The sequence below is a fragment of the Colletotrichum destructivum genome, chromosome 6 (assembly GCF_034447905.1).
Source record: "Colletotrichum destructivum chromosome 6, complete sequence".
NCBI lineage: Eukaryota > Fungi > Ascomycota > Sordariomycetes > Glomerellales > Glomerellaceae > Colletotrichum > Colletotrichum destructivum.
In genome coordinates this window covers 1,423,563-1,435,011 of record NC_085901.1, presented here as the reverse complement: position 1 = coordinate 1,435,011, position 11,449 = coordinate 1,423,563, and the positions used below count along the sequence as shown (strand labels likewise).

Below are 11,449 nucleotides of genomic sequence, written 5' to 3'. Positions count from 1 at the left end.
TCCCAGTCGGGCGAGCCAGTCTCTGAGCGTCCCTTCCCTACGTGCTCGTTCGTTCGTCTCTGGCTGCTGCCTTGAGAAAAAGGTGAACAGGTAGAAAGGGCAAGAGGGGGGGGGGGTTAGGTAGACGGCCGGGCTTCATTGGCTCTTGCTTTTGCCATTTGATGCCATCGCTCATTTCTCTCTCTCTCTCTCTCTCTCTCTCTCTCTCTCTCTCCTCTTCGTTGCGTCAGGGCAGGGTGTCATAATCGCTCAGTAGGTACCTCTGTAGATGACCATCTAGAGCCTCGATGTGACTAGGTATCCATCCAAGGCAGGCACGAGACAGATGCTCCCCCCTTCCGTGATAATACAGAATTGTGTCAGAGCCGGTTGCCCAATTGCCCCCTCGAGAAACATGTCCAGTCATAACGTCCGAGAGCCCTGCGCGATCCCTGTCCGGCCATGAGAGCGCCCCCCTGTCAGCTCCTCGTTGTGCCCACCCACATCCACTGAAAACACCCAAATGCGACGAAAGCTCCCAGTGTCCACTGTTCGGTACCTCAGGTACGGATACCCAGTGCAGGTACGTACTCTGTCATCCCACTCCCAGAAACGGCCCACCCCACCATCTCACCTCCAGTTGCCTCTCCCGTCCTCCGACCGCACTAACCATTCCGCGCCTTCACTCGTTCAGGAATCAGTGCAAAGTGTTCTAACTTCAGGGATGGGACATGAAGACGCATGTGGCACCGGGTTGAGGTGAACTCCTCGGTACGTACTCTTGGGGCTTCGTCTAGCCTCTTCCCTACCTACCTAGGTACTGCCACTACCTACCTGCCTGTCCTACTACCTACTTACTACGTAAGGCAAGATACCTAGGTACTTACCCATCTCTCATTCTCACATACAAGAGTAGTGAGAGAGAGAGAGAGAGAGAGAGAGAGAGAGAGAGAGAGAGAGAGAGCTTGCCTGCTGCTTTTCCCCCTTCCTCTCTCCACGATACGCCCTCGTCCCTCACACTCACACTCACCTTCACCCATTCCTATTCCTACTTCGTCCACTCCCACGCCCGCTTGAACCTCTTTCTAGTGTAGACCCTGGCCCGCACATCGGAGACACCTTGACGGAGTTAGAGACACTCGAGAGACTTGGGCCAGCCACATCTTCCTTCCCCGGTACGACTGACTGGACTGCTGCAGCTCGGCATGGACATGGGCCTGGATCTGGACCCCCGGCCCAAATCTCTGACCCGGCGCTGCATCTGCAACTACATCTGAGCGCGCCTCTCCTCGCACTGGGCCGTCACTCCTCGCCTCAAGCCTCTTGCCCTCACCCACAAGTATTTTCTTGCCCTCGGTTTCACGTCAGAGTACATTTGACGCCCTCACCCGTTCGTTCCCTCTCTCCAAGCTTCTCCGTGTGCGTTTTCATCACGCCTCGACCATATCTTAAAGCTTTCACTCTACCACTCCAGACCTTTTTGGCTGCTTCAAGCCTGTGTCCCTTCCACCTCCTACTTCACCTCACCGTATCAGCTCGGCTCTGTTCTGATCTTCGGCCGGTTCTCATCTGTCGTTTTTCACAAAATCCGGCTACCTTATTTTCCTGCATCGGCCCCTCCCCTCCACATTCAGCTTCACAATCGGCTTGAGCTGCCATCGACCTCTTCTTGATCCTGGCTGCTGACACCGACCACCGCAGCACCCCTTTACACTTTCTTCTTCTTTCTTTTCTTTTTCCCACCGAGTACTCGAGTTTGTCTCGCTGCCACTCCTATTCCACCTTTCTGCGAATACAAAACCGCTGCCCCATCCCACAAGACGAATCCACTCGTCGACAACGGACTGGAAGCCAAAGGATACTCGTCATATATAACACGGCGCATCTCACCTTAACTACTTGTCTCGCCCCAGCGCCGTACAACGATCGCACAAGTACAAGTACAGCCTCTGGCCCATCCCCCCGCGTCTTTCTCTTGCCAGCCCGGCTCTCCGAGTGGCCCATTCTCCGCCTTGCTGTCTTCGACTCTCGCCTAAACGACGTCGCGCAGGAAAAGGGACCTGGCCTGTCGTCTTATTACCGACCTGCTCTCGCGTCACCTTCAGTGTTCTGGATTCACTCGGCCAATTCAGCGATACTCGATTGATCCCGGTTTTCTGATTCTGTTTGGTTGGCAGTTGCTCCTTCTCGGGTGCTCTTGCCTTCCTTTGTGCTCGCCGAGTCCTTGTCTCACTACGATCTCACTTTCAGCCAGTCTCCCAACACTTCAGCTGAGGCCTCTTATTCTCGTCCTTCGTCTCCCTCCTGCCCTGCCAGACTTTGCTACGCTCCAACCTCGACGTCCACAGAACTCTCTCCCACGGGAGTCATCTTATTCTATTACCCTTTTCCTCTCGTCCTACCACAATTCACGCACGGGTTTCCTTTTCGCATATATTCACCCGCATCGGTGAGTCCCCCCATCCCCCCGCGTCAAACTCACATCGCCCTCCTCCGTTCTACTCGTATCCGAAGTGCCAAAGCTTACCAAACACCCTCAGCATCAGGCAAACACGCACGTAGCCGTCACCGGCCTCCTTCATCATGCCTAACAGCTTCGACCGCCTGGAGAAACTCTTCTCCCGGAGGAAGGATCTCACCATTCAGACAGGCCAGTCAATGTCAGATTCAACAGGGCCCCGAGGTGCCCCGGTGGATCGCAGCTTTCCCCAGCCGTCTTTCATTCGTCCAAACGTCTCCCGTATGAAGGCCCGAGAGGAGCGCATTGTCGCCTCCCAGAACGAGAAGCGCGCTCAGAGTCTACCGGAAGCCCAGTCCGAGCGCATCTCAATACACCTTGCGCACCTGAGCAGCTCCAGTACCACGGCCCTCACTCTTCCAACCCGCTCCATGTCCCTCAGTCATCGTAGGGAGAGTCAGCCGGTGGCGAGTCTGCGCGGGTTTGATTTCCCTTTACCTCCCACATCCCCCTCGTCGGGCTCACCATTTGGCTCGCCCAAAACTTTGCCCACATCGCATAAGGTTTCCCTTGAGCACCGCCACAGCTCCGTCATCCTACCTCCCAATAGATCTCACACCCCACCCGGCTCCGACCACGACGACGACTCGAGCATAAAGGGCTCTCAGGGCCGCCCGTCCTCTTCTCTCAGCAGAGACCTGCTGACCCCCGCAGCATCTCCAGAAATGAAGCCCATACACGATGCCCGGTCCCAAGATTCTGCGGAACTGGGCCTGGCCAAAAGAAAGGCTGCCGCCGCCGCCACCAGACGCCGCCGGGAAGAAAAGGCAGCGGCGTTGCGTCGTCCTCAGGGCCAGTCGAGACCTCACCGCTCCATCACCTCCCCGAGTCAGATTCTCAAAGGCGGCAATGTGACGGATTTCTTCACCCTTTCCGACGACGACATTCTGGAGGAAGAGCCTGAGTTTGAAGATGCTCCGGGTACCCCTATGACACCCGCGCCCCTGCGACTGCCGCCTTCTCCGCCTACTCCGGCATCCACGGTCTCGTCTTTTCGCTCCAAGCGAAGGACCTCGTCTATTTACACCGACAATGTTGCCAAGGAGGGCGCACTCCAGGTCGCCCAGATTGCAGCCAAGCACAAATTTGACCTTGTTTACATCGTCAACCTGTGGCCTGAGAGCGGATCGGAATCTTCATCGCCCACATTCCGCTCCTCAATGGACTTTTCCTCCAGGCCAGGCAGTAAGAGGAACTCCTTACTCGGACCCATGGAGGGGCCAATGGTAGACTCCTCTCCCGGCATGACTGGTCGTCTCCTCGCGGCTTACGGCTTGTCTAACCTTACGAGCCCTTTTCGCATCTCGGCAACTGTCCAATCCAAGATTCTGAAGCAAGAAGGATGGATGGAGTACCGGAGCGATGATGCGCAAGCCGGCGAGTTTGCGCGAGGATACGGACACGCTTTCCACACGGACACGGGCCGCCGGGGCTCTGCCAACTCGAGCCCTCGCAGCTCAAGTGTCCGCGATATCTCGTTGAACGATCATGGCATCGTCTTCGCCGCCTATCGTTACCCTGGCAAAGGCTCTGGCGCCGCCGGGTGCACCAAAGAAGAACTCGAAGCACTGCGCGTGGATGCTGAGGGACTTGTCGACTATCTCGTTGCCATCCACAAAGCACGACGCCTTCGAGATCCCATGACACTACACACGCTTATTGACGAAGAAGCCACTCCTTCATAAACGGACGCGTCGCTCTTCCAGCATGCAGCAACGATCGTTCTTGATTAACGCTAAACGCGACCAGTCAGATGAACAACAATACACATGATAACGACACGTCACTCCTTTATACACATTTTCTTTGGTTGGATTTACGCGCCATTGCGCTCTTTTTTCTTCGATATGATACCACGTGGACAGCGTCGTCGTTTATCCCAAAGGACGAGAGAGTTGCCTCTCAGCAGGCGGTTCGGGTGCTTGCCGTTGGCACCGGTTCCTGGATTTTTCACACAGCAGGTGAAGTAGATAGTTGTGATGTGGCGAGCTTCGCCACAAAGAGGACTCGGGACGGACCCATGGCCGGGCCCTGTAGTAGCAATTGGACTTGGTCCATGGTGAAAATAAAACCCCATGATGCCTCAAACTATGATTCCCGATCATGCCAGTGACGAACGGCGCTCCATCTGACCATGCCCACAGGGAAGGCATGACCGAAGCCGAGCGTAGGCAGACCTCGGCTTTGCCGGCCCAAGTGACGTAGTTTTTTGCGATTGATCCGATGTCTTTCTTGAACCTTTTTCTTGCCCCAAACCTTCAGGCAGTCAAAGGTTCACAAGTCATCCAAGCAAACGACGAGATGGCCACGAGTCAAGTCGAACATAAGTAGGTTGGGACGCTGAGTGGGCGCTGTCTACGTGCACCGATACTGCCCGCAGAAGGTCCCCCCATCCCAGAGAAAATACGTTTGAATCAGGGATCGCGGGCTTGGGACACTGTCTTTTTCTCGAGGTGTCAAGTTTGGCAGTTGATCCGCTTCCGGGCGGACGGCGGTCGTCTTTGGACAGACCGGGGAACCCTGTTGAAACTTGGTGCCATGACAATGGTCGAGTGGGGAGTGGAGAGATCCGGGTTTTTATTATTATTTTATTTTCCCTACTGGACAGCTGTACGGATACCAAGGAGGAAGTTCTCCGTTCGCCATGTGGTGGTGGTGAGAGGGTGGGCTTTTACTATGGACGGGGGGGGGGGGGGGGGGGGGGGGCGGCGACGACGACGACTACGTCGTCCTTGGTCTGATTTCCCGCCCCGTCCGCTTCCCCTTTCAATCTTTGGTTTTACTTGTACACTACACTCGATTATTTCTCGGTGAGGGGTGGTTTTTTATATATACTTTGGACTACAACGCTGAGGTTTGACGCGAAATGTCGTCCAGCTGCAACGCATGGCAATGTCACTCACGTCACTCGCATCGACTGCACAAGTTTACGGACGTAAACAGGGCCCCACCCTAGTCGACAGTGGGCTTGAGTAAGCTGTAGGGTTTGGGTTTGCAGCGGTCCAGCACGAGGTTGTGTGGGAAAGCTTCCGGGTGGTGGGAGGACTGGATGGAGTCCGCCTCCTTTTGCCGGGTCGGGAAGGGCGGGGGGGTGTGGAAGGGGATAGTAGGGTGGGGGGGCATTTGTTCCGTTCCTCAACGACGACTCTCACCATTGGACTACGTGAATACCACAGAAGTCGTGAGCTTTGCCTTTTCTCACTCCCACGTCTTTTTTTTTAAAAAAATCTGGCTGGACGGCCGACGGGCGGCAGCACCGGCATGGAGGTAGGTAGGCGGGGAACCGTTGCCGGTGCGGTAATCTGGGCGCCAGTGGTTTTCCCCCCCTTTTGGGGGCCCTTCCCTCGGTCTCGAGACTGACAGGGTGTCATCGATGGATGGTTGCATTTGCCATTGGGAGAGGGGAGTGAGTGTCTTTTGGTTATCAGAGGCCGTGAAGTGCAGCATGCATTGAACTAGAGGTAGAGTGCATGATGCCTTGGCGCGGCGCGGCGCGGCGCAGCGTGCAGCAAAGAAGGGGGAGGCTGCTGGTTTTTTTTTTTTCTATGTTTTTTCTTTTCTTTTCATCTCGTTCTTGCATCTTTCAATCTTGTCGCTGCGTGCCTTGCATTAAGTGCGCAAGGTCCGGTTTCCATGCTAGGGGAGGTAGGGGACATGATCCGGAGGTCGGGGGGACGCGGGGCTAATGCAGGTTCGAGATTTTTTCAACTATGAGGAAGTCACCTTGGGAAACTGGTCTTTTTTTTCTTTTATCGTATTTTTTCTTGTTTTGTTTCTTCCCGCCACTTGTGAAGATCAGCCAGTAGAGCAGGAAGGCTGGGATCGGAGCCTGAGAAACTGCCAGTAAGGATCGCCTTGATCCGTCATTCATAGACAGCCGTAAGGCTTCTTCCCCGTGTGCGCAGCGCGATTTGGACGTCGACGAGATGGCAGGTGTGGTATTCGACCTCTTCTTGACACTGTCGCAGGGGTAATCGGCGGCGGCGGCAGCAGCAGTAGTGTTCCGGCCTACACGGAGTGCAGACCTTAGGGGCCGTTTGGAGGGGCAACGGCGTCGTGGCTTGGTGGGCCGGGAGGGCCTTCCGAGGAACTGGCGATGTTCCATACTATTTCCGTTCCAAAAGAGCACGTCTTGAGTCGGTTACGTGTCAACCCTGAAGTGAATCGGCCAAGATATGGGGGTTCAATTTCAAGGGACACCTCAATGGGTGTTCTACCTGTTTTCCAGGTTAAAATGGTCCAACGGCCCGGGGATATATAACTACATCAAACGCTTGGGAACTACCCTCAGTTACTACACAGGTCCTGGGACGACTCAGATACCACGCCCGGCTCCCGGAATGTCCGTGCCTCTGCGAACACTCCACTTCGTGACGCAGACCACACGTCCGCGCGGAAGCGGCTTCAGGCTAGAGGGACGGGTGGGTGAGATGCAGCGCTAGGGGAAGTATCACAAGAGATCCCGGTGATGCTAGGGTTTTATGGCGTCAAGTTTCAAGTCTCGGCTGCGGAATTGACGCTGGAGACGGCGAGTTGATTCGTGAATGTGCTTGGAGATGGGGGGAATGGCTGAAGGTGTTTTCTGGCAACGAGCCGTTGCCCCTGAAGACTCGCGAGAGTTCGAACGATATGGTCGGGGACTTGCGTACCAAGCTAGAATATTCCGCGAGGTCTTATGCCAGGTCCAGTGAAGCCATGCAAACGATCGCAACCCCGACGAAGATGGGGCCTTGGCATTGTAGCTAGGCACCGATGTGCCGTCCTGGGCCTGCTGGGTAAACCACGCATGGCTCACCCCCAGCCAGCTTCAGGGACAGTTGGATTCAGAGGAAAGGTCCGTCCCAGTTTCATCTGCCATACTACTCGGGAGAATCCCCAGGAGGTTACCTGATATTCATGTAAGTACTGCCGTCATCATCTCTAAGAGTCGTACACAGCGCCGGCGTGAACTCGCATCTGTCATCGACCGACATTCCGTCCCGGGTCACGTCTGACGTTTACCAATTTGCGTTCAACGGTAGGTATCATTTACGTTGTCTCTGTGCATACTGTCGTATGTCGCCTCCGGTCCTCTGGCACGTATTCCTCTCGAACGGCCTGGACTTGGAATGCGACTGGGCTCATGGTATCATCCAAGCACAACCAAGCAACCTTCCTCGCGGAAGATATTACGGTTCTCCTTGAGTTGTGGACTAGGAGGGATTGTGCCCGGTATGCCCCGAGTTCCCCCTTCTTCAAAATTTGTCCCCTCCGCCCAGCATTTTTCTTTTGAGCTGTGTGTTATGTCGCTGAGAAAAAAGGGGGAAGGTAGTAAAACTAACGCAAGGTGGGCATTGTAGATCAACGTGGCCAGGAAGCGTCGTTATTGTGTTCCTTTCCAGACGAGTAGCGTTGTCAACCATTTTACAAAGCCATGCGGTCAAACAAGATCGGTTCTCGTAGATGGAGCCACGGCACTGTCGCAACGCGATATCCTGGCTTCCATATAACAGCACCAATCATCAAACATGTTTGATAACATGGCGAACTCGTTCTTTTCTGCTAGCAACATTCCAGTCGTTCTACTTCGCCTCATGCTTGGTGATATTTGCAACAGGCCAGGCCCAACCACATCTCACCAGCCTCTCCCCAATTTTCACACAGCAATGACCACATCCCGTTAGGTCGAGGAAGTAAAAAAAACAAGTCGTAAGCGTTCCAGTGACACCCGAGCACGTCTGCTTTGCCCCCATCGTTTTAAACGTTCAGAAAGCTGACCTCGTTCAAGTGCTTGCACTGGGGCTTGTGGACCTTCCAATGAGCCCTCTGACAGTCCTGTTCTCATCAGCAAGAGCAGAGATTGTGAGTGGAAGTCTCCAGACTCACAACGTTGCAATACCATGCTCGCTCGCAGCGTCCGCACCCCTTGGGAGCTTTGCCAATGTCGGCACGGACCTTTCCGCAGTGGAAGCAGCTGCACAGGTACTGATCAGCAACATTGAGGAGATGGCATAACATGGGCATACCTTGGTTCCAGATAGTCCCTTGGGGCTCCCGGCTGATAGTTGTCGAGAGCGGCAAGGAACTGGGCCTTTCCCGGATCACGGAAACCCAAGTCGCCGAAAGGAAGGGCGTAGCCATACTGGCAGTCAATATTGGGAACAAGGTCCCGCAGGTGCTGCAGTTGCTCCTTGCTGATGTTGGCACCGGCCCGCATCATCAAGGCACCGACTATGATGACTTTGTATTGGCCTTCGAACTCGTCCAAGTTGTTCTCCTTGGCACGGTATTTGTCGAAGAGTTTATCGCCAATACCGGAGTCGAGCTGATTACGGATGCTCACAATGTCATTGTCCAGCTTGAGGCGGTACTCTTTGGTCTTGTAGTAGTCCTTGGCTTCAGGAGGGGCCAGCATGTCGGTTTGATGGATCAAGTTCGAAGGCACAAGATCTTCGGTACCTCCCATCATCACAAAGTCTCCGCTGATCTCACAGGCAAAGTCGATGTCTGCGTCGGCCTCGAAGAGCCCTGGTACGTAATCAGCAAGTTTCAGTGGTAAAGGCCAACACATTGTCATCGTACGATGTCCCCAGCGACCCATGATGACTCTTGAGCGGAGGGATTTTCCCTTCGAAAAGCAGTTGCAGTTGATTTTCTTCTCAAGGGTGTTGAGATCCTCAAACGTGCTGACCAGCGACGCCAAGACTGGGAAGTTTTGGTAGATAGTCGCGAATGAAGAAGATGTAGAAGAGGTGGAAAAGGAAAGCCTTGAGCTTGTGGGGAGAGCTTTCAGCCCAAGGGGCAGAAAGAACAAGACAACGGGCAAGAGCGTACGAAAGCCCCTTCCTCATACCCTGCTCCCGCGAGGAAAGGACCTACCTGCCTGCCTGCCTTCGCCTCAAAAGGTACGTGCAGTAGCGCCTGAATAGGCAGCTCCCGACTGAGTTGATGAGGTAAGGCATGAAAGCATATGTTGACACTGTTCTCGATGATGCCTTGTCATCAAAATAGTCCCTAGATTCTGTGTCACAAACCAAGTTTGCAGGTGTTTGTGAGTTGCTGCTTGAGAATGACGAATGCTATGTAGGTAGCTAACTCATCTGCAAGTAGCCGATAAGTATGCTGCTCTCCGTCAGTCTGACCCTGGGAATACAGGCAGAATCCATCCTATTGCTCGGATATTGATGCAGTGGCCTGGGCCCCAAGACAGGCTGGTGTTGCTCGCGCTTTCGTCAGCGGGTGGGAAGGGCAGCGTTTGCCCGCGAAATGGCTTGAATATGGAGATCTTTGGTAAAGTAAGAAACATCATCGAACAGTCGAAAAGCGCGATGGCATCCTCAGGGCCGGGTCATTCCGCCCTGTCCCTCACTCCACTCATGTCCATTCAGCAAAACAACTGCCATCTCACAATCATCAAATCGACTGGTCGGGATGGTTTTGTTGCAAACTGCTGAATAGACATATGCTCCCATTTCTTTCGCGAATTCAACGAATACAGGCTGGCAAGCTGACCTATGGTTTGTTCAGGGGTAGAAGAGGCCGACTAACAACACGCCTGTTCTGCCCGAATTTTCGTAATCTTGACTTTCATCCCCAAACGCCAATGGTATCCGTGATCCAACCTCCGACTATAATGCATGCGAGGTATCGAATTGTCCGTCCCTAGCCTATCTTCGGGGGGGAGGGTTGAAGCCAGGGGCTCCACCGGGGGGGCCGCCGGGGTTGAAGCCCGGAGGAGGAAAGGGGGCGTTCTGCGGAAATCCCGGGGGCGGGAACGCACCAGGAAAGCCAGGGGGAGGAGCTGCTAGGTGTGAGAATCGCGTTCGGAGGTCACGGGGGCTTGGAAACATACCTCCACGTCCGCCAAAGGGCGGTGCACCGGGGAAACCAGGGAACCCGGGAGGAGCACCACCTCCAACACCGGCAGCGGGGCCCTATCTCATATATTAGCATTCGTTCAGCAGGAAGAGATGGTTGAGGGGGGTTACTGACAGCCAGAGATGGGGGAGCCGGAGCAGCACCGCGACCGGCGGGTCGCGCAACACCAGGGCCGGCGGTGAGGGTCGAGGAGATCCCACCCGGAGCACTCTTTCCGAGTCTCGCACTGGGATCCGCGGGAGGCTCTGACTCGACTGACAGCGAAACAATGTGGGCGCCACGGACAATCGTCAAACCGAGGGTTCGCTTCTCCTCCTTCTCAATCGTTTGACCCGAGGGTGCGCTGGCTCCAGGAGCGGCGGGCTTGTTCTGGCGGATCTTGACGCGTCTAAACTCTTCGGTGTCGGCGAGGACAAGGTTCATGTGCTGTAAACACGGTCAGTATGGTCACTGACACGCGATTGGGGGGTCGGGGCTGGTTGCGCACCTTGTCGAAAGCAAGCATCTGTCCCGTCATCTGGCGGCCGTCGTTCAACGTGACTCTCATCCGGTAGTTGATCTATGTGTCCAAGTTAGCCAATCCCTCGGCGCAGTCGTCGGGGGCGGTCGTCCGGGGCGCATCGACAAGAGGAGTACGTACGTAACCGGCCTAGAGAGAAATCACATCGTGTCAGCCTATATTGTCAACCTTGAAGCTTTGAGACGGAGTTGGGGAGCTACTCACCATCTTGCCCTGTTTGTTCAACATCTTGGCTGATGTAGTTGCGAGTAGCTACGTGCGTAGCTGCTCTGACTCTTCAAAAATTGATGTTCTGTTTGTTGAAGTCTAGGTAGAAGACTTCAGCGCGACCTCGGATGCTTTGCGATAGGCAGAGCTTCAAGACAAGGTCAAAGTGGGTATATGCCTTCCAAGGACAATTTTCGAAGGCGGAAATGCAGCCTTGGAAACGCTGAGGCCAATGCCGGGTAAACTGCGGGACTGGGATGGAGAGTCGTAAGGACACTAGTCCATTTAGAAACTAGCGGATCTCGTCCCCCACCCCCGTGCCGTGCGAGGGCTCCCAAACCCTCCCAAAAATACAAGGCTCGCGAAAT

The 11,449-nt window shown here is 54.8% G+C and overlaps 3 protein-coding genes across 3 annotated transcripts; 1 reads left to right on the top strand and 2 right to left on the bottom strand.

The window, feature by feature from the left end:
• The first annotated feature begins 947 nt into the window (after positions 1-947).
• On the top strand, positions 948-4,571 carry CDEST_09618 (uncharacterized protein). Its single transcript, XM_062925777.1, has 2 exons — positions 948-2,428; positions 2,520-4,571. The coding sequence occupies exon 2, from the start codon at positions 2,563-2,565 to the stop codon at positions 4,180-4,182; it is 1,620 nt and encodes a 539-aa protein (XP_062781828.1). The 5' UTR covers positions 948-2,428; positions 2,520-2,562; the 3' UTR covers positions 4,183-4,571.
• Positions 4,572-8,233: 3,662 nt separating this feature from the next.
• CDEST_09617 (Putative Zinc finger, MYND-type) lies at positions 8,234-9,077 on the bottom strand (the record flags this gene model as incomplete). The annotated part of the gene is made up of 3 exons (XM_062925776.1): positions 8,234-8,311; positions 8,363-8,450; positions 8,503-9,077. 3 exons carry the CDS (start codon positions 9,075-9,077, stop codon positions 8,234-8,236), a joined length of 741 nt encoding a protein of 246 aa, XP_062781827.1.
• A 633-nt stretch (positions 9,078-9,710) lies between these two features.
• Positions 9,711-11,272, bottom strand: CDEST_09616 (Putative LSM domain superfamily protein). The gene is made up of 6 exons (XM_062925775.1): positions 11,079-11,272; positions 10,995-11,029; positions 10,842-10,913; positions 10,469-10,780; positions 10,329-10,410; positions 9,711-10,277 (listed from the first exon to the last, which is right to left on the bottom strand). Exons 3-6 carry the CDS (start codon positions 10,899-10,901, stop codon positions 10,144-10,146), a joined length of 588 nt encoding a protein of 195 aa, XP_062781826.1. The 5' UTR covers positions 10,902-10,913; positions 10,995-11,029; positions 11,079-11,272; the 3' UTR covers positions 9,711-10,143.
• Between the last annotated feature and the right edge of the window lie 177 nt (positions 11,273-11,449).

Excerpts from the sequence above, each read along its gene's own strand:
- CDEST_09618 (XM_062925777.1), top strand. The coding sequence starts at position 2,563 with ATGCCTAACAGCTTCGACCGCCTGGAGAAACTCTTCTCCCGGAGGAAG.
- CDEST_09616 (XM_062925775.1), bottom strand. The coding sequence starts at position 10,901 with ATGAGAGTCACGTTGAACGACGGCCGCCAGATGACGGGACAGATGCTT. Across the intron at positions 10,411-10,468 it reads CGGCTCCCCCATCTCTGGCT|GGCCCCGCTGCCGGTGTTGG; the intron begins GTCAGTAACCCC and ends TATATGAGATAG. Across the intron at positions 10,278-10,328 it reads GCCCTTTGGCGGACGTGGAG|CTCCTCCCCCTGGCTTTCCT; the intron begins GTATGTTTCCAA and ends CACACCTAGCAG.